The sequence below is a fragment of the Lemur catta genome, chromosome 6 (assembly GCF_020740605.2).
Source record: "Lemur catta isolate mLemCat1 chromosome 6, mLemCat1.pri, whole genome shotgun sequence".
NCBI lineage: Eukaryota > Metazoa > Chordata > Mammalia > Primates > Lemuridae > Lemur > Lemur catta.
In genome coordinates, this window is record NC_059133.1 from 52,574,893 (window position 1) to 52,596,900 (window position 22,008).

Sequence of the window (22,008 nt, forward strand, 5' to 3'; positions counted from 1 at the left end):
GATTTCGTTCGGACCCCAGAGATGTTAGTAGCAAAGTGCCAAGTTGTGCAGCTGAGGAACAAGAATCCAATAGTGCTCCTGGTTGTATTGTTGCCCTGGGTGGCCACTCAAGCCTCTAAGCCTCTTGGGACAATGGTGGGGGGACAACTGGGGAGGGTGTGAGCAGGTGGAGGGAGGTTTAGCCCACACCTTGTCTGCCTGCTGCCCACCTCCTCAGGGTGTGCTTTAGCCTGGTCACTCTCTATACCCTCCCTCAGGGTAGAAATGGCTTCAGTGTGGTCAGGGACCTCTCCTACCTCTGAAGATACCCGTGTACATGGGGTGGGGACGGGGGGCAAAACCATCAACCTGGCTCGTACTCCTTAGGTGTCAACTTAGCAGACATTGGCTAGAAGGTGTTCTCAATAGGGGTCTTTGCATAAGAGACATAACCACTGTTTCATGTCACTTGAACCCATGGAGTTCCTTTGATTATTATGCACTAAGAAACACTGGATAAGTTCAGCCATGCTCAGGGATTTCGGTCTCTTTGCAAAGCCAGCGTTGGATTTCAGACATACTAGAGGAAATCTGTCTCTGAGTCTGGGTTTCCTCATCTGGCTCAGCACCCACAGTTCACTCCTCAGAAAGCTCAGTCTCTGACAGTCTCTAGGACTCCAAGGAAAAGGCAAACAGAGTGGCCAAGTGGTAATTCTCTGCAGAGAAGGAGGGCATGATCCCAAAGGGGGAGTCTGACCTCAGAGACCAGGAAAGGGGACAAGGCAGAGAGTGGTGGCAGGAAAACTGCCAGAAGGAAACTTCCAGGGTTTGTGTGAGGGAGCAATGAAATGAGTTACACAAAGTACATGCAATAGCTTTTGCCCTTCTACCCCCTGAAGACACTCTTTCCAGAACTGTGGGTGGCGTTCGGGAGTTGTGGTGCAGACCTATGGGAGCAAGAGGCAGGTGCCTTCACGGCAGAGGTCAGGGGGTGAGAGGGATACCTGAGGAGGGATATGAAGAGGACAGGTGGATTTTGTCTTCCCTCCTTCAGCCCTTCCTGCCACAGAGGCCAGGGGAATGCTTCCCTTTCCAGGCTTCCTTGAGTATCCTGTTGTCACAGGAATAGACAGAAGGACAGGCAAGGAAGAGGACGGCAGGGACTGGCAGGATGCAGATCCCTTCCCTGGGGCAGCTGAGCCCTCCCACCCTCACCAGCACCCCCTTTCTGTCCCTCTCGGACTGACCCTCATTTAAACTCACTGTCCTTCCCTCTTCCCTTGCCCTTCCTTGGGCCCCCAACCCCCTTCCCTGACACCTACCTCTCCACTGGCATGGAGTGAGAGTCACTTTTGGACCCAGATGTTTCAGTTTCTGCTAATTTTTGCTGAGCGCCTGTTGAGTGCTGGGAAAAATTCCCAGGAATTCCCCGGGGCTTCCTCAGACCCGGCTCTGAGTCCTCAGTGTTCTGGTGTCGCTGTGAGTGTGGTCTCGACAGAGAAAGCACTTGCAGAAGGGGATACAGATTCCCGGGCTAGGGTCCCTTTGTAGCTGGGAGGCACCGCCCTAGGCGTCTTGGTTTCCTTCCCTCAGCGTGACAACTGAGGACATGGAGCCTTCAGGGGACCTTGTGTTGTTAAACAGACACGTGTTGGTTGTGAAAACACAAGTGAGCTCAGATTCATGGCAAATTTGAATTGGGCGTTGGTATGGAGCACGTCAGTGCTGAAGACCTGAACATGGCCAGGACGTGTCGTCCTGGAAGACCACAGCCCTAAATGCTGTAGGGTCAGGCCACTGAGTGTCCTTCCATGGTGCCCCACATGAAAGCAAGGCAACAGTTTCAAATGCAATCTGAAGCCGCATGCTTATTTTTTAATATTGATAATTCTTTCTATGTAAATACACATTCACACACACACAACACACACACCCCCCACTAGGAAAACAAACTGAAATGAAATAAGAGACTGTGATTCACTTGATGACTCACTGGGGACTTTTCAGGAGGTTGGACTCGCCCGCAGGAGTGCTCTCCAGAGAGTCAGACAGCTGTGAGGTGCCCTGGCCGTGCTGGGCTCCACTGGGGAGGGGTTGCACGTACCCTGAAGCTGGACCCCTGACCCACAGCATGGACTATGTTATCATCAGAGAACAAACATGGCCATAACTAATGTCTAAAGTAAAGCAGTGCATGTCTCCACCCCTAACCCCGAACCCTCAGTAGAAATTGCCCTTGTCTTCCTCCCTGGTGTCTTTGCTTAGCAAGGGAGGAGGTCAACTCCCATGGAGCTGTGCACGGACTGGAGCCCAATCCCACAGAGTCCCGGGTTCCACAGAAGCTGCCTTCACTCCTTTTTGCTGCCCTGGTCCTCTCTGAGGAGGACCAGGCCATTCAGTCCCCATGGGAAACTGTGGTCCCCTCCAACCTCCTGATCTCCATTGCCTGCAGGGCATGTGGCCCTTCCTGTCTGTGTACCCACTGCAGCCTTACAGAGGCTGTGGGCTGCAGGGCTTGACACAGGTTGCCATGAAGCCCCCACTTCCTGTCTTTCCCAGCTTTGGTTTTTCTTTCCTACACCTGCTCCTCTTCGGGAGACCCGTCCTAGATCGAGAGGGGCAATGGGCAGGTTGCTCCTGAAGCTGGAGACAGTGGTCTCCAGGAGGCTGAGCTAGCTGGGCTCCCCTGGGCAGTGATCCCAGCAGGAGTCCACACGCAGAGACTGCAGGCCACCACCAGGGGGCGGGTGTCCTCCGGGGCAGGCAGGAGCTCAGAAGGGTGGCCCTGGAGGCTGGGGAAGCTCCTCTCCCAGGAGTGCTGAGGTTGTCATTGTCATAGGGCTTGTGCAGGGGTCTCAGTGAAAGGACTAAGGGAGTGTGAGTCTCCACGCTTTCCGTGGTTCCAAAGAATTTCCCGTTCTGCCCGAGGGTCCAGGTCTAGCAGTGTCTCCCTCTTAGACTATTCCCTTTTGTCTTCCTGGGATTGCTACTGACTCTGCAGTGGACTGGGAAGCTCCTGCCACCCCAGCAAAGGGTCACACAGTGTCAGCGTGAGCAAGGGAGAGCAGTAGGTGTGAGGACTGGGAAATGTGTCTGTGCATGGCCATTGAGAAGTCACGGTTGAAGGAAATGGAAGCCCCTGACAATATTCGGGATGGGTGACCTGGGGGAGGGGGGCCAGAGCAGGAGGGCGGAGGACAGTGTAGCCAGCACCCAGGACTGGGGAAGGGCGTCTGCAGGAGGTGAACAGTAAACTCTGTGACACCTGCTTTCTTTTGGTTGTTCCTTTCCTCCCTCCCAGCAGCTCTGGGAGTTTCTTTCCTGTGGGTTTCCAGCCCCGTTCCCTTTCTGTCCCCTTTATGCCACTGAGGTCTGACTGCCCCTCTGACATCTCATACTCCTTCTTTCCAGAGACTACCCTAGCAGGAGGGGACCTATCTGTTTTGCCTTCTCCTGCCAATCCTAGAGAGACTGGCAATGACTTAGTTTCCTGAGTGATTCTGGGTGCTGACCAGATGTGGAAACCCAGGCTCAGAGAAGGATTTCAAACTAATGTGCCTTGAATCCAGGTGTAGCTTCCAAGCACAACTGTATCTTCTCTGTGCATCCCAGGAGAGTTGGTATAGGAGATATGCACAGGTACTTCTGCCCCCCAAGGTAGCTGGAGTGGTCTGAGTGCTATGGTGTGCATGTGTGTGTGCTCTGGTGTGGATAGACGCTCATGTGTGGACCTGTGTGGACACCTGTGTGGGCACAGCAGGGCAGAGTGACATCGGTGGACTAGGGAGGCATTGCTGAGCAGGAATATTGTCTTATGGGGCAGGACTTGAGGTCCTTCAAGGGTCTGTATCAGTCCTTGCAACAGCAGTGCCAAGAGCAGGGAGGTGGGGTGAGGAAAGTGAGGGCTCCATGCCAGAGTGCCTGGAGCCTTCCCTGCCAACTGCCACCCTCTGTGTCCTTTAGTCCTCCTGTCTGAACACTGGCCATAGTCCCCTTGTACCCGAGTCTGTGTGTGTCTCTCTCCCCAACACCATGTGGCTGTACCTGGCTGTCCTCGTGGGCCTGTACTACCTTGTGCGCTGGCACCGGGAGAGGCAGGTGGTGAGCCACCTCCGAGACAAGTATGTCCTCATCACGGGCTGTGACTCGGGCTTCGGGAACCTGCTGGCCAGACAGCTGGACATGCGTGGCTTGAGGGTGCTGGCTGCGTGTCTGACGGAGAAGGGGGCCGAGCAGCTGAGGGCGCAGTCGTCAGACAGGCTGGAGACCGTGAACCTGGATGTCACCAAGACAGAGAGCATCTCTGCAGCTGCCCAGTGGGTGAAGGAGCGTGTGGAGGACAGAGGTACCACCCAGATTCCTTATGTCTGTTTGTGCTTCCCTCTGTGTTAAGGGGACACCTCCTGTCCTGTCCCTGGGGAGACGCCCACAGTGTGCCCAGGTTGAAGGACTCCTAGCTGTCAGTATTCCTCGCCCACCAGGCCTCCCCTGGGCTGGGGCTGTCCATGGGGGCGCTCTGCGCCGGAGCCCGGCTCATGTTCTCAGCGCTTCAGCTTGTCCTCACCTGGCCCACCCGGGTCCGTGGAGAGTTAGGACCATCCCCATGTTCAGAGGACATGTGTTGAGGACTGGTGTAAAAAGGCAGATCTAGGAAGGGACTATTTTCCTTTCCTTCTTTTCACAGCACCACCTTGTCTGTCTTGCTATGGCAGGTGAAGAGGACATGGATTTCCTTGATCTAAGAATAAATGTAGAACATGATCATTGCCCAAAATACTTAAAAGTATAAAGATAGAAGAAAAGTTCATCCTCAAATGACCATCTGCACATAAATATGTTTTACACTTTGCTGTAATTGGGATTATATTTTCATCGCAGTTTGTATCACATTGTATTCTCTCAAAGATGAACATTTTCTCAACATAGTGAACAACTGTCTTAAGACACAGTACTTAATGATTTAGAATATTCTTTCTTTGATGCAGCCTTACTTATTTAATCCATAGCCAGAGTTTGGATATTGGAATTTTTTTCCTACTTTTTATTCTCTTTGTTGTCATCCTGGAAAACTGTGATTTACCTGCATCTCTATAAATGTGCATATTGACTGTATTCTTAGAAAGAAGTAGGAGATCCTGGAAAAGGAATATGCATTTGCAGAAGGGCAGGTGAGGGACTTGGGTCCCAGGGCCAATTCTCCCTGATCAACAACTGCCACCACCTGCCATGGCTCAGAGGGTTCTCTGCTGCTGCTCCCCAAGGTGTATACATTGGGAACTGTGTTGACATTAATTGCTTTGGATTGTGTGTTTACACCTTCCAGAGATTTTTTTCCCAGGATAGAGTTAACTTGGGACTGAAGTGGAAGGAGCAATGGTGGCCTTTTGGTGCAGTGGGAGGAGGTAACAGCTTAATGAGCAGAGGGTGAAGTCCATGTACTGGGAGGTGGGGTGAGTTGTTCTTGTTTCCTCCCCAAAGCCTGCCCTTGGCATTCCCAAGAATGTCCTACAGGAAGCTTAGTGAATATTGATTGAGGATGTTCCAAGATCAGTCCCTAGAGGCCAAATACAGGATTGTTTTCCACACTCTTCCAAATGTAGGCTTCCATGTCTATCCCTCCCCACCAAATTCCACCCAGGGTTTTGTCTTGTCTGTTTTTTTCTTTTGTGTTTCTCTCTTCCTCTGTTCCCTGTCTCACACTCTGCCTATTCCTGTCCTCATATCCCATCAATAGATGGATGTTGAGCACTCACTGTATCACCTTTCCAGAAAATCTCTAAGTTTAGGTGAATGTGGATCATGTCTGCAAGGACCATATTAATGTGTAAATAACCAAACTTCAGTGTCCGTGTTTCCAGACCAATGGATGCACAATATTTCTCCAACACCAGTTCCTGCCCCCATCGAATGTGGGTCAATGTCCGCTGTCCAGGAGGCCGTGGGCCAGGCCAAGAAGAATGAAAGGAGGAGGAGACACGGGTTCTGTCCTGCAACAGCTACAGCCTGTGCAGCTTCCTAATGCTGCAGACACCGTGCTGTTATTTGTTTCTCCTAGTCCCCCTTCCAGCATCCACCACACTGCTGTCACTCTGATGGGCTGGGAATGTGAACCTTAACTGTGTCCACACTGAACAGGCACAACTCAGTGTTGCTCTCCCATCTTCCCACTGTCCCCAGGACTCTGGGGCCTGGTCAATAATGCTGGCATGCTCAGCTCCTTTGGCCCCAATGAGTGGCTGACCAAACAAGACTTTGTGACCACACTGGAAGTGAACCTGCTGGGGACGATCGAGGTGACTCTGAGCCTGCTGCCCTTAGTGAGGAAGGCGAGGGGCCGTGTGGTCAACATGTCCAGCATCGCGGGTAGATTGTCTCTTGTAGGTGGCGGCTACAGCATCTCCAAGTACGGCATAGAGGCCTTCTCGGACTCCCTCAGGTATTGCACTGGGATAGGGCCCTGCCTGAGTCCTCCCGTTCCTGGTCTTCCACGGGAGCATTTTGTAGGAGTTTGATTTCATCACAGCTTTACCGGCCCCTTATTGGAGATCTCTCCCTCAGGCTTTTTGGCCTTCTGCCTTGCTGGATTTAGCCAGCCTTTCCTTGGGACCTCCTGTCCCTATTCTGGTAGAGGGAGGGGCCCCAGACCTAAGAAATGATGTAACATCCTATTGAGCCTTCTAATTTTTTTTTTCCCTTGGAAACGGAGTCTCCCTCTATCACCTGGGCTAGAGTGCAGTAGCCTCAACCTAGCTCACAGCAACCTCAAACTCTTGGGCTCAAGCGATCCTCCAGGCTCTGTCTCCAGAGTAGCTACAACTACAGACGTGAACCACCATGCATGGCTAATTTTCCTACTGTTAGTGGAGATGGGGTCTCGCTCTTGATCAGGCTGGTCTCAAACTCCTGACATCAAGCCATCCTCCTGCCTCAGCCTCCCAGAGTGCTAGGATTACAGGCATGAGGCACCACACCAGGCCCCTTCTGAGCCTTCTGAGGAGGGCCCACAGACAGGATGTGTCTGAAGCAGATTGGAAGTGGGAGAACTTGGCTGCAGGGCCCATGTCCACAGCCACTGAGATACTTGGGTGCAGGGAGCCCTTGAGGGGTGGGTGCGGCCTCTAAATCAGCACAACACTCAGCAGCAGGCACTAGTGTGAGTGCAGAATCAACACAGCCTAGGACAGCAAGGTTTGCTCCTTGACCTAAAAACCCCTATAGCTGACAGGGAGACGGACAGGAGGTACAAAAACATTGTTGCCACTCTTATAGGGGTTGTGACCACATCAGCCATGGTGGCCGTGGCAGCCGCCTGATTTGGAGAGGGTCCTGGCTGTGATGTCTGAGCTGAGAACTGAGCACCTCGTCCTGGCAGCCTGCTAAAGAGGGGTGGGCAGGGTTCCTGATGACAGGACGTCATCAGCCTAGGCCCATGGTGAGCGTTGGCCGACCCCCTGCACTGTGGGGTCCTCCTAGGCCAAAGGACAAGGCCAGGCCTGGTGTAGGGAGCTGGACAGGTGGGCATGGGTGGGCCATGGAGGCCTGTGGAGGCCTGTGGGCTCTGGGCACATGCTGTACTTCATGCTGTTGGCAGTGGGACCATGGCTGTGATGTACTCAGGGTGGCTGCTTGGTCTAAGGAGCATCTAGACATGCACGGGCTGCAGGGAGCAGAATGGCTGTGCATGTGGGGAGTCGAGACTGAAGGCAGAGGGATGCTCCCCAGAACACAGTCACAGCAGGCCCGCTGAGAGATGGCCAGGGAGTTACCAGGGCAGGAGAGAGAGGAAGGAGACTGAGGAGCATAGAGGGTGAAATGGGTGAATCCTGGTGGTGCCCTGGATGTGAGGGGCATGGGGGAGATAGCAGTGGTGCCTTGCAGCAGAATCTGGGGATTCAGAGCTAGTGAGCTCTGTGTGTAAAAGATTTGAAGCAATAATTAGTTATTATGCCAAGGCAATGCCTTCATCCAAAATCTTACCCCTTTTGGCTCACATTAAAAATCCCAGTGTTTCTACCTTATACCACCCCGAGAGTTTGTTAGGGTGGTATGGTTTTCTTATGGTTTGTGTTTTGCCTCCCAAGAATACTATAATCCTTGCCCCTCTGTCTCTCTGCCTTGCAGGAGGGAGCTATCCTACTGTGGGGTCAAGGTGGCTTTGATTGAGCCTGGTTACTTCAAGACTGCTATGACCACTAAGGACATACTCCTGAAAAAGGCCAAGGACATGTGGGATCGGGCCAGCTCAGAGGTCAAACAGATCTATGGCGAGAAGTTTCTGGCATCCTGTGAGTAAGCTGTGGGCAGTAGGGAGAGAAACAAACCATCTTCAGGAATCCCAGATCCATCACTAGTGCATCCCTTGGAGGGTCTATCTTCCTGACATTGGGTTGGAGAAGCTCAGCCTCTTTCACAAAATGGGGACCTGTAGCCTCATTTCCATGGTGGGTGCTCAGTGGTCAACTGTCCACATGAAGCAAGTGTCCAGGCTCATTAAAAATTGGGACCAGTATCTATGTGAACCCCTCATTATTTTGAAGAGTGAAGGAAAGCAAGAGAGACAAGACATCATGGTGTCAGGGCCAGGTGGCATTTCGTAGGAGACAGGAGAGACAGCTGGTTCCAGGTGCTCAGATTTCTAGTATTGGTAAACACCTTCCCCTTGTGCAGTCCAAATTTCCCAGGAAAACAGGCAAAGGTGTGTTAGTGTGGAGCAGTTCTTCATGGGGTAAGTGTGGGGCCCTCTTCAGGGAGTTTGCATGGATGATTTGGGGCATTGCCTTAGGGGGGGCATGAGATTTTAGAAACTTTCCACTCTGAAGTTGAAGCCAAAGCAGAAGCAATTGCAGGTGGATGTATCTATGGGTGTTTTCTCATTGTGTACAGACATGAAATCAACAGAACAATTACAAGAAAAATTAACACAGGATCTGTCCTTGGTGACGGACTGCATGGAGCATGCGCTGACTGCCTGCCACCCGCGCATCCGCTACTCGGCTGGCTGGGACGCCAAGCTCTTCTACCTCCCCATGAGCTACATGCCCACCTTCCTGGCGGACGCCATCCTCACCTGGGGCCTCCCAAGACTGGCCAAAGCCCTGTAAAGACAGGACCGGGGTGCATGATTGAAGGGCATTGGCTGCTGTGCGAGGGAGGGGTGCATCAGCGGGAGGGTTGTAGGCTGGGGGAGGGAGCTCTCATGCCAACAGTACACCTGTCCCACCTCTTCCTCATCCTCTCCGAAGGATTCTGGTGGGATATTACCCAAGACCTTGTGATAACAGGAGGAAAGAGCCAAGGTCTTCTGCTGAGGAATGGGAACCCAACTGCACTCATTGGTGTCCTGTTGGCTTGAGTGGCCATTCAAGGCTTGAATCTCTTAAGTTCTGAGGAATCCACAGAATTGTGGAGGGTTGAGTAGGTGGAAGCCGGCTCAGTCCACACCTGCTCTGCCTTGTGCCCCCTGTGGTGTGCATTTGCCTGGCCAGGGTATATGCCCTCCTTCAGGATGGAAATGGCCTGGAGCAAGCTGGAGCACTCCTGTTATGATGACACCTGAGCACATGGGCTGAGGGTGGGAGTACAACCCTCAACCCGACCCCCAACCCCTGACTCCTCTGCGACCAGCTCTGCAGGTACTGACTGGAAGGTGGGATCCTCCCTTGTTATGCTGAAAGAAGATTTAGAAGATTCACAAACTCGTCGTTCATTTATCTTGACCCATGGTTGTGTGTTGATTGTTTTTCTTTTAGAATAAACATTGCCAGTTCACCCATGCACATTCGTTAAAATGGTGGCCTTAGGGTCATGGGGTACAGACCTAGTGGTGCAAGAGGCAGGTGACTTCATGGAGGTCAGGGGGTGAGAGGTAACACCTGAGGACCCAGATGTTTCAGTTTCTGCTAATTTTTGCTGAGCACCTGTTATGTGCTGGGAAAAAATCCCCAGGAATTCCCCGGGCCTTCCTCATACCCGGCTCTGAGTCTTCAGTGTTCTGGTGTCGCCGTGAATGTGGTCTTGACAGAGAAAGCACTTGCAGAAAGGGATACAGATTCCCGGGCTAAGGTCCCTTTGTAGCTGGGAGACACCTCCCTAGGCATCTTGGTTTCCTTCCCTCAGCGTGACAACTGAGGACATGGAGCCTTCAGGGGACCTTGTGTTGTTGAACAGACGCTTGTTGGTTGTGAAAACACAAGTGGGCTCAGATTGACTGAAAACATGAAGTGGGCATTCGTGTGGAGCACGTCAGTGCTGAAGACGTGAAGATGGCCAGGGAGGGTAGTCCTGGAGGACCAAGTCCCTGAGGGCTGTAGGGTCAGGCCACTGAGTGTCCTTCCATGGTGCCCAAGTCTAAGGCAAAACAACCGTTTCATATGCAATCTGAAGCCTCCAGAATTCTTTCTCTGTTTTATTTTATTTTGTTTTAAATAATTCCTTCTCTGTAAACACACACACAAGGAAAACAAATTGAAATGAAATGAGAGGCTGGGATTTACTTCCTAGCCCAATGGTAGTGGTTCAGGGGGTTGGACTCACCCCCAGGAGTGCTCTGCAGAGAGTCAGAGAGCTGTGAGGGTGCAACCCCTGGGCCTCCGTGCTGGGCTCCACAGCAGGGTGCAGCTGCACCGAGGCTTGACTTCTGGCCCACATCATGGACTGACTCACAGGGGGCACCTTTGCCCTGAGAGAATAGTCATGGCTATAAATAAAGTAAGCAGTGCACGTCCCCACCATCACCCTAAACCATCAGCAGAAGCTCCCCTTGTCTTCCCTCCTGGTGTCTTTCCTCCACGAGGGAGCCAGGTCCAGTCCCATGGAGCTGTGCAGGGACAGGGCCCAATCCCACAGAGTCCTCAGGTGCCACAGAAAATGGCTTCACTCCTTCCCTTTGCTGCCATGGTCCTCTCTGAGGAGGACAGGGCTATCAGTCCCCAGCAGAAACTGTCTTCCCCTCCAGCCTCCTGATCTCCAATGCCTGCAGGACATGTGGCCCTTCCTTTCTGGGTCCCCTCGCCAGGCTTAGCAAGGTCTGCAGACTGCAGGGCAGGACACAGGTTGTACCATTAACCCTAACTTCCTGCCTTTTCCAGCTTTGCTTTTTCTTTTCTACACCTGCTCCTCTACAGGAGACTCATCCTGGATGGAGAAGGGGAATGGGTGGGGTGGCCCTGAGGCTGAAGAGTGGTCGCCAAGAGGCTGACCTGGGCTCCCCTGAGGGCCTCATTCCATCTGGTGAGTGGTCACGGCCTGGGGAATGCCACCAGCTAAAGAGCCCAGTAAAAGCAAAGTGGGGGTTAGAGATTACCTCTGGCTCCCCTCCATTGTACAGGGGTCTCAGTGCAAGGACTGGGTGGGGTGGGGGGGGAGGGTGGGGTGGGAAGGCTCCAGTTTTCACGCTCTGCCCAAGTGTCCAGTTGAGGCAGTGTTCCTCCCTCTGAATGCTCCCTTAGGACTTCCTTGGATTGCTGCTGACTCTGCAGTGGACTGGGAAGCTCCTGCCACCCCAGCAAAGGGTCACACTACTGTCAGGATGAGCAAGGGTGAGCAGTAGGTGTGAGGATTGGGAAATGCCTCTGCATGGCCATTGAGAATTCATGATTGAAGGAAACGGAAATCCCTGACAATATTCGGGATGTGTGACCCAGCAGGGGAGGGCCAGGAGCAGGAGGGCAGAGGACAGTGTACCCAGCACCCAGGGCTGGGGAAGGGCGTCTGCAGGAGGTGAACCGTAAACACTGTGACACTTGCTTTGTGTAACTCATTCCTTTCCTCCCTCCCAGCAACTCTGGGAGTTTCTTTCCTGTGGGTTCCCAGCCTTCACTTTATTTCTGTCCCCTTCCTTTGCCTCTGAGATCTGAGTGTCCCTTTGGGATCCTGTACCACTTTCTGCCTCCCAAAACTATTCTAGCAGGAGGAGACCTATTCCTGTCCACTCTTTTTGCCTTTTCTTTGTACTTCTGGAGACTGACAGTGACAGCTTTCGGATAGTGATTCCGGGTGCTGGGCTGAATAAGGGCACCCAGGCTCCGAGGGGTGAGCAAGCTGCCCAAGGCCACTCAGCCAGCTGGTAGCAGAGCTGGGCTGTGAACCCACCTGTGTCTTGATTCAAAGTGCCTCTTCTTCACAGGAAGATTCGGTGGCTCAGGACCTGAGTGAGAACAAGGAGAGGAGTTCTGAACCGTGAGACCTAGGACAGCGGGGGCTCCACGGTGTGTCTGCTGGGGATGAGAGCTGGATTGAGGGGATCAGTGAGGAGTGGGAGACCAGCAGAAGGGGACTGGGAGAAGTGTGCTTATGTCAAGGCATTCTTTGGAAATCCAATGGCATCTGTTAAGAATGACATGAGTAGACCAGCAGGAAAAAACTTGAAGACTCCTTTCCAGAGCTCTGGGAGGCCTACCTGCCTACCACAGCCTAAGTGTTCTTAAGTTCTCCTGTCTGAACACTGTCCATACTCTCCTTTCACCCCAGCCTGTCTGTGTCTGTCCCCCCAAAGCCATGTGGCTGTACCCAGCGGCCCTCATGGGCCTGTACTACCTTCTGCACTGGCACCAGGACAGGCAGGTTACAGGCTGTCTATACATGTCCATGTCATCACATGGCTCTGCCTGCTTGGCCAGTTTGACCTTCTGCACCAGCTCATTTTTACCCATAACTACAGGTTCTATGACAAACAGGTGGTGGTGGTTTGGGTGACATCAGTGGCGATGCTGGGACTGTGTCCCAGGATCTTGATGCTCACTCTGGCATCATTTTGACTCCCAGCCTCCCTTGCCACTGCTCCCGCAATTAGCCACAGTGTCAGCTGGCTTCACAGCCCTTTGCCCCCACCCTAGCTCATCTCACCGCCTACAGGTGCCTTATCCCGGGGGTTAAGGGAAAATGCCCTTAGGGACCGGAGACCTGGTGTGTCCTCAGTCCTCGATTCCCTCCATTCATTTGGTCACTGGGGAGAAGTGGGGCCTTTCCGGAGTACAGTGGGGACTCCCCTCTGCTACCTTCATATCTACATACTTTTCAAAGGGCAGAGAATGAATTTACAGTCACCAATTCTAAAGTAAGTAGTCCCAGAAAAGGGGGTAAGCAGTCTCTTTCGCTTACTGCACCAGGGAAAATTATTTTTTTCTTTCCGATTTGTATTCCCCCTGCACGGCGCATATCTGATGTCCACGAAACATTACAGTTCTCTCAGCAATCACATTATTAGACCTGGGACCCCTCGTCTTGCCACCTCCTGGTAGGTGGGGCTTCACACCATGGGCCTCCCTATAGGAGGACCCCACTGCATTTTCCTTCAGGACAGTAGGGGCACAGCCACCCTGGGGAAAATCCTTTGTCTCTAACAAGAGACTAAGAAGAGGCAGGTATGTTCCCAGAGGTCGCGGTGAGAGGGATGACCTGAAGAGGGATTTGGAGAGGGCAGGTAGATTATCACAGCCCCCCTCTCAGCTCTTCCAGCCACGGAAGAGAGGGGCAATTATTTCCTTTCCAGGATTTATCAGGTAGCCTGGAGTCACAGGAATAGACACAGGGATGGGCAAACAAAAAAAAAAATCAATACGGAATGGGCGAGGTCCCTGTTCGCATGTTGTCATCAAGGCTTCCTGCCCCACTTGGGCCTCAGCACCTGTCCCCTCCTCTGGAGCTGTAGAACAGGACTGAAATAACATTTTAGTTAATTTTGTGATGGCTTGTTTAATTTATAGCTAATAGTCAAAGTCTGTTTTTGTATATAAGGCCTGCTTGTCTAACTTATAGCTAACAGCCAAAGTCCGCTTTTGTATACAAGGCCTGCTTGCTTAATTTATAGCTAATAGCCAAAGTCCGCTTTTGTATACAAGGCTTGCTTGCTTAATTTATAGCTAATAGCCAAAGTCCGCTTTTGTATACAAGGCTTGCTTGCTTAATTTATAGCTAATAGCCTAAGTCCGCTTTTGTATACAAGGCCTGCTTGCCTAACTTATAGCTAACAGCCAAAGTCCGCTTTTGTATACAAGGCTTGCTTGCTTAAACGCTTGGTTGCAATAGAGAGCTAAAAAAAAAAAAAATATATAAAAGACCTGTACTCCCGCTGCACGGGGTCCCTGCCCATAGAAAGAGACCACTGCGTTGGTGCTCGGGGCTTGGACCCTAGTTCGAACTAGTCAATAAACTCCTTTGCCTTTTACAGCCTCAGTGACTCTGTCATTCTGTTCCCGGGGCCGAGGGAATCTGGCTCTAACATTTTGGGGGCTCGTCCGGGATCCCAAATCCCCCGGAACAGAATCCGGATCCGAGGAGGAGTTGGAACTCTTGAAATCCGTACGGTGTAGGTGATTGGGCCCTGGAAAGAGACCGGCAGAAGACTTAGGCGGACGCGCTGGTGGGTCGCTGGTTGGGAGTGACAGGAGACGTCCGTCACCCCCACGGTTGGTTTTGCTTTTTTTTTGGTTTCCAGTCAGTGGGAGGCACTCCCGAGAGGGGAGATAAGTCCGGGGCCACTCGGCAGTCAGTGGGAGGCACTCCCGAGAGGGGAGATAAGTCCGGGGCCACTCGGCAGTCAGTGGGAGGCACTCCTGAGAGGGGAGATAAGTCCGGGGCCACTTGATGGAAACGGTGTTTGGAAAGGCGAAACCAGGTGGATCCGTTTGACGAGGAATCCAAACGGTAGCCGGCTAAGTTGTGTGTTGCGGGAGGCACCCCGAGCGGGGATAAGTCCGGGGCTGCTGTTTGTCATTCTGTCTTTGTTTGTTCCCCCGTTGTCATTACTTTGTCGTCTCGTCTGTGTTTTTCGCTTCTATGACGCGCCTGGTCTTGGAAGGTGCAGTGTTCTGGGTGCAGCTCTTCCTCCTCTATTCACTAGCCCTGGTGTTTGGTGTCGGTCTATACACTGTAGCACCCCAGGCTTGGAGTACTCCACAGAAGTGTGCATTTACATTCTTCTACTGGGTTGTAGTGGGAGTCCTAGCGTGGCTCCAGATCGACCCTCCCTTCTAAGAGGTAAAGTCTGTCTGTCTGACTGAGTGAATGAAGTGTGACTGTATGAGGTTCCACGGCTACGGCTACGAAATCTGAGTGGGTCCTAACCTGCGTTTCTGTGGCGACATCGTACGGCATAACGGTGATTCACTCCCCTAAAAAGGAGTGACCGGGCCCGGGCTCTATACGGGTACACCTTAGCCAAGACGCGCCTAAGTTCCCGCGAGGGACGCAGCCAGGCGGACACCTGAAAGAACTCCCTCCCCTGATACCCTTGTGAGCATGGGTCAGACTCAGACAACACCTCTGTCTATCCTCATTGATCATTTCAAAAATGTTAGGGAAAGGGCACACAGTCTTTCCTTGGATATAAAAAAAAATAAATTTATCACTTTGTGTGAGGCAAAGTGGCCAGCCTTCGGGGTAGGATGGCCACAGGAAGGAACATTTAATGCTGAGCTTATTGAAAAAATAAAAGGAATAGTCTTTGGTCATCACGGTCATCTGGACCAAACCCCCTATATTATAGTCTGGCAAGACTTGGTCCAGGATCCGCCACCTTGGCTAAGGGCCCTCCTGCCAGCATCAAGGAAGAGGACACAAGCCCTAGTTACCAAAGAGATAAAAAAGAGTGGGGTGCAAGATCCTCAGCCCACAGGGTCACCTGTGCTGCCAGAGTCTAATCTATATCCAGATTTAATAGACCTAGAGTGACATACACCCCCACCTTATGATCCCAGGGTGGCCCAGGGGGCCCAGGCAGCTCCTGCGGCTCCCGCGGCCCAGGGGAAGACGGGGCCTCCGACGGGGGGGCCGGCGTACGGCACTAGACAACGGACTGGACAAACTCCAGATCTTGAACCAGTGAGGGCGCTTCCCTTGAGGGCCGTGGGACCCCCGGGAGTGGATGGGGAGCAGGCACATCAGTACTGGCCCTTCTCCACCAGTGATCTTTATAATTGGAAATCTCAAAATGCAAATTTCTCTAATAATCCGAGAGATCTAATTAACCTTTTAGATTCTGTCCTTTTCACTCATCAGCCCACATGGGACGACTGCCAACAGTTACTTAAGGTTCTCTTTACCACGGAGGAGAGGGAGCGAATCCAGGGGGAGGCTCGAAAGTTAGTTCCTGGAGAGGACGGCAGGCCTACTGTCAACCCTCAGGTCATCGACCAGACCTTTCCCCTTGAACGGCCGCCCTGGGACTACAATGAGGCTAAAAGTAGGGAGCGTCTCCGGGTCTACCGCCAGACTCTGATGGCCGGTCTCCGGGCGGCGGCACGGAAGCCGACCAATTTGGCTAAGGTAGGGGATGTTCGGCAGGGGCCCGAGGAGAGTCCAGCGGCTTATCTAGAAAGGATTATGGAGGCTTTCAGACAGTACACTCCCATAGATCCCACTACAGAAGAGAGCAAGGCGGCAGTAATGATGGCTTTTATTAACCAGGCAGCCCCGGACATTAGGCGTAAAGTGCAAAAAATAGAAAGGCCGAGTGAGAAAACTTTAAAAGACCTGCTAAAAGTGGCGGAAAAAGTCTATAACTATAGGGAGACGCCGGAAAAAAAGTTAGAAAAAATGAGACAGAAAGATAGGAAGTTCCAGGCCGGTGAGGCACGTAAGGCAAATAAGAAAATGGCTAAGATCCTACTTGCAGCCATGGGAAGGGGACAGTCAGGGGCAGATGGCAAAGAACGACCCCGGAGGGAAAGACTAGGCAAGGATCAGTGCTCCCACTGCAAGGAGCATGGACATTAGGCTAGAAAATGTCCCAAGAAAAAGGGGGGCCCAGGGAGCAGAGCATCGCCTAAGAGAGTCTTACTAGCAGGGCAAGGAGAAGGTAGTAAATAGAGAAGACGGGGTTCGGTGCCCCTCCCCGAGCCCAGGGTAACTTTGCAAGTGGAGGGGAACCCAGTTAACTTCCTGGTGGACACAGGGGCAAAATACTCGGTGATTACCAAAACTACTGAAAAACTATCCAATAAGACTAGCTGGGTACAGGGGGCGACTGAAATTAAGCCCTACCAATAGACCACTCAACAAAAGTTAGATTTGAGCTCGGGACAAGTGAGTCATGCTTTTATAGTCATTCCAGAATGCCCCACCCCATTATTAAAAAGGGACATACTCACAAAATTAAAGGCCCATATCTACTTTAAAAAAAAAGAAATAATAATAACTGATAATAAAGGCAATCTTATCAGTAGCCCCCGGGTTACTCAAATCTTGACCTTGGCTCAGGCAGACGAGTACCGACTGTATCAGCCCATGAAGATCAATCAGGAAGGAGAAATGAGCTACTGGCTTCATAAATTTCCTGAAGCCTGGGCTGAGACAGGGGGAGCAGGATGGGCAAAGCATCGGCCGCCTCTCTATATTGAACTAAAACCAGGAGCTAAACCAGCCCGGGTCAGGCAATATCCTATGCCCCAGGAGGCCAAGATGGGCATAATGCCCCACATTCGAAGGCTTCTAGATGCTGGAATCCTCCAAAAGTGCCAGTCAGCTTAAAACACTCCGTTGTTGCCAGTGAGGAAACCGGGTGAAAAAAATTATCGGCCTGTGCAGGACCTCAGGGAGGTCAACGCGCAGGTCCTAGACATCCACCCTACGGTTCCCAACCCTTATACCCTGCTAAACACCCTTCCCCCGACACAAACCTGGTACACTGTCCTAGATTTAAAGGATGCTTTCTTCAGTTTGGCAGTAGCCCCGCACAACCAGGAAATATTTGCCTTTAAATGGCAAGATAAAGAAAGGGAAATTCAGGGGCAACTGACCTAGACAAGGCTGCCTCAAGGGTTTAAAAACTCACCCACCTTGTTCAATGAGGCCCTTCATGATGATTTGGGTAAATACCGTGCCAACCACCCAAAAGTGACTTTGCTACAATATGTAGATGATCTGCTACTAGCTGCCCCAACCCCACAGACCTGCTTAAAAGGCACTAAGGACCTGCTTAGGGTGCTAAGTGAACAGAGATATCGGGCCAGTGCTAAAAAGGCCCAAATCTGCAAAAAAAAAGTCACTTATCTAGGATATAAAATAAAAGGAGGTCAGCGATGGCTGACTGAGACAATAAAACAGACTGTGTTAGAAATTCCCACCCCAACTTCATGTCAAGAAGTGCGAAAATTCCTGGAGTCAGTAGGGTACTGCCGTCTCTGGATCCCAGGTTTTGCAGAAAAAGCTCGGCCCTTATATAAAGGCTATAAAGTGGGCCAGAAATGGGAATGGACTATACAAATGGAAGACGCCTTCCGGGCCCTAAAAAAAGCTATGTTAGAGGCCCCGGCCTTGGCACTCCCTGACCTCACAAAGGAGTTCCACCTGTTTATAGATGAGAAAAAAAAAATAGCCAAGAGAATGCTTACACAGACATTAGGACCTTGGAAACGGCCAGTAGCGTACCTGTCCAAAAAGCTAGACCCGGTGGCAACAGGGTGGCCTGCGTGCCTGCGAATCATTGCAGCTACTGCTTTGCTGGTCAAAGATGCCGACAAGCTCACCCTGGGCCAGCGTCTGCACATCACCACCCCTCACGCCATAGAGGGGATCTTAAAGCAGCCGCTGAGACGATGGATCACAAACACGAGGCTGACTCACTACCAGGGGCTTCTGTTAGACGCCCCTCGCATCGGATTTCGGACTCCTGCCATCCTGAACCCAGCCACGCTTCTGCCAGATCCGGTGCCAACAATGCCTAAACACAGCTGCCTTGAGATCCTGGCTGAGACCCAGATGGCCCGGAGTGATCTGCGAGACCGCCCCCTCACAAACAGCGACCTGATCTGGTTCACGGATGGGAGCAGCTTCGTCCGGGACAGACACAGGTATGCAGGGGCGGCCATAGTAGATGAACAAGGCAGGCTTATCTGGGCCACACGCCTTCCACAGGGGACCTCGGCCCAGAAGGCTAAACTAATTGCATTGACAAAAGCCCTTCGTCGGGCCCAGGGAAAGAGACTGACGGTATATACTGACAGCCGCTATGCCTTCGGGACAATACATATACATGGAGCCCTCTATAGGGAAAGGGGCTTCATTACAGCTGAAGGCAAGGAAATTAAGCACAAATCAGAGATACTCCAATTACTGGAAGCCATCCTGCTACCCAAGGCAGTGGCTGTAGTCCATACCCCGGGGCACCAGAGGGGGGACTCCCTTGAGACCAAGGGCAACCGGGCCGCGGACATTGAGGCAAAAAGGGCTGCGGAAGGGCCGGTACTAACCGATGTTCTGCATCTAAGCTTGCCGCCCCCTGGGATGGGAAAGATGCCCCCCCAACCGGACTATTCCAGCACAGACATAAGGTGGGCCACAGAAAAGCTGCAGGCGACGCCGAACAAGGACGGCTGGTTCCAAGACAGAGAACATCGCCTGATAGTCCCTGAGGCCTTAGGGAATCACCTACTAGGGCACTTACACCAGACAACGCATCTTGAAAAAAAAAAGATGTTATAGCTGCTGGCCACGGCACGACTCAGATTCAAATCACAAGAGAAGACGGCAGAGGACATTGTCAAAAACTGCCATGTCTGCCAGGTTATGCAGCCGGGGAAGGTCAAAGGGACCCGTACAGGTACCAGGGAACGGGGGAGGCAACCTGGGTTGTTTTGGGAAATAAATTTTACAGAGGTAAGACCAGGGAAATATGGGTACAAATACTTACTGGTCATGGTAGATACCTTCTCAGGGTGGGTAGAAGCCTTTCCTACTAAAGGAGAAACTGCTTTAATAGTGGCAAAGAAAATATTAGAGGAAATAGTTCCCAGGTATGGGCTGCCAGAGAGCATAGGGTCTGACAATGGACCAGCCTTCACAAGTCAAGTTAGTCAGGGACTAGCCCGGGCACTGGGGACAGATTGGAAATTACATTGTGCATATAATCCCCAGAGCTCAGGGCAGGTAAAAAAAAAAATGATGAACAGAACCCTGAAGGAGACTTTGACTAAATTGGTCCTAGAGACTGGCGGAGACTGGGTGACCCTCCTTCCCTTCGCCCTGTTCCGAGCACGGAACACCCCCTATCATTTAGGCCTAACCCCCTTTGAGATTGTGTATGGTGCTCCTCCAGCAGTAGTGCCAAAAATAACTTTTGGGGCTGCGCCTGAAGCCCCAAAAGAGGTGCTACAGGCTGTACAGGCTCTACAGCGAGTCCAGGGCCAGATTTGGCCTGCGCTCCGAGCTTTTTACCAGACAACCCAAGAGGGGAAGAGAGAGGATACTGGGCACCTTTACCAGCCGGGAGACTGAATATGGGTGAAAAGACATAATAACAAAACCCTAGAGCCCAGGTGGAAAGGACCTTTTCAAATTATTCTTGTCACCCCCACTGCCCTAAAGGTTGATGGTGTGGCAACCTAGATACACCACTCTCACGTGAGACCTGCCAGCAAGGGTGAACAAGAGCAGCAGCAAGATCAGTGGAGGGCCTCAGCAGATCCAAAGAATCCCCTGAAGACCAGACTGACTCGTGTGGCCCAGTGATAGAAGTGCCTGGAACAAAGATGCTTGTGGTGACTGTTATAATTGTGACTCTTGTGAAAACGCTAATGACTGATCCAAATCCCCACGTGCCTTATAACCTCACCTGGGAAATCACTAACTTGGAAACCCATGAAGTTTATAATAGGACTTCAGGGACGACCCCACTAAACACTTGGTGGCCGGACCTATATTTCAACTTAGAACAATTACCGGGCATTGACGTGGACTATAACCCTGCAAAGCACAACAGGTGGATAAGAAGAACCACGGGGGGGGGGGGGGGGGGGGGGATGGTGTGGCACCAAGATGGCGAATTTACTCAACGCCAGGCCCGGATAGAGTTAAGTAGAAATGGGTTTTTTATATGTCCAAGATTTAAAACAGAAAAAATAAGACGCACATGCGGGAAAATTGAGTCCCTCTACTGTACATCCTGGAGATGTGTGATCACCAATGATGGAAAGTGAAAATGGCAGGTCCAATCTCTTCTCATCAAAATGTCTTTTGTCCGGCCATACTCACGAACCAGGTATGCCTCTGACTGTAACTTAGTACGTGTGAGGTTTACGGAGGAAAAAAAGAAGGACAGACGGTAGGTCACGGGATTATATTGGGGATTCACCCTCTATGATCACAGCAAAGGGGGGCGAGGCACTGTAATACAAATTAAGCTGCGGGTTTCTCCCATCCAAGGTGCTGTAGGGCCCAATAGGGTACTGACAGAAAAACAGTATACCCAGTGCCCGACAACCCAAAAACCCACCAGCACCCCACTTATACCTTCAGAGGCAACTCAGGTGGCCCCCAGAACACAGGCTCCGGTAGCAAAGAACCTTCTATGAAAAGTGCAAGAGCCACAGGACCCTTTATAAAAAATGCTGATCGCGGCATATGGGGCTTTAAATCGCTCCGACCCCAATGCTACGGCAGCTTGCTGGTTATGCTATGATATTAGACCCCCTTTCTATGAAGCAGTTAGATTAACTGCTCCCTTCAACTACTCAGAGGAAAAAGCCCCTGGATCTTACATATGGGACCACAAGGGCCCCGGGCTAACACTTCAGGTAGTTGCCAAGAGTGGAATCTGTATAAAAAAGGTAACCCCCACTCATACACAGTTCTATGCCAAAATCCACCCTTTGATAAACCAGACTGTAAAGACAAAATAAATCGTTCCAGCACTCAATGGGTGGTGACTCTGTTCTAAAATAGGCCTGACTCCATGTCTTAGTCTGTGTTTAATAAATCTAAAAAAATTCTGTGTCCAGATATTAATATTCCCTAAGGTTATTTACCATCAAAAAAATATAGTATACGATGCATGGACAAAGGGCACAGGCAGAGCCAGGTTAGCTAAAAAAAAAGAAAGAGCCCCTTACAGCAATAACCGTGGCTACCCTTTTTGGCCTGGGTGTAATAGGAGCAGGGACAGACATCTCAGCCTTAGCCATGCAACATAAAAGATTTGACCATCTAAGGGCTGCCGTAAATAAAGACATAACCAAAATTAAAAAATCCATCTCCCTTTTAGAAAAGTCCCTAAGCTCACTGTCTGAGGTGGTGCTGCAAAACCGGAGGGGACTG

The 22,008-nt window shown here is 51.6% G+C and overlaps 1 protein-coding gene across 1 annotated transcript; it reads left to right on the forward strand.

Annotated features, from left to right (window-relative positions):
- The first annotated feature begins 33 nt into the window (after nucleotides 1–33).
- LOC123639629 (retinol dehydrogenase 16-like) lies at nucleotides 34–9,753 on the forward strand. Its single transcript, XM_045553594.1, has 4 exons — nucleotides 34–4,324; nucleotides 6,157–6,415; nucleotides 8,101–8,264; nucleotides 8,863–9,753. Exons 1-4 carry the CDS (start codon nucleotides 4,012–4,014, stop codon nucleotides 9,078–9,080), a joined length of 954 nt encoding a protein of 317 aa, XP_045409550.1. The 5' UTR covers nucleotides 34–4,011; the 3' UTR covers nucleotides 9,081–9,753.
- Nucleotides 9,754–22,008: the final 12,255 nt, after the last annotated feature.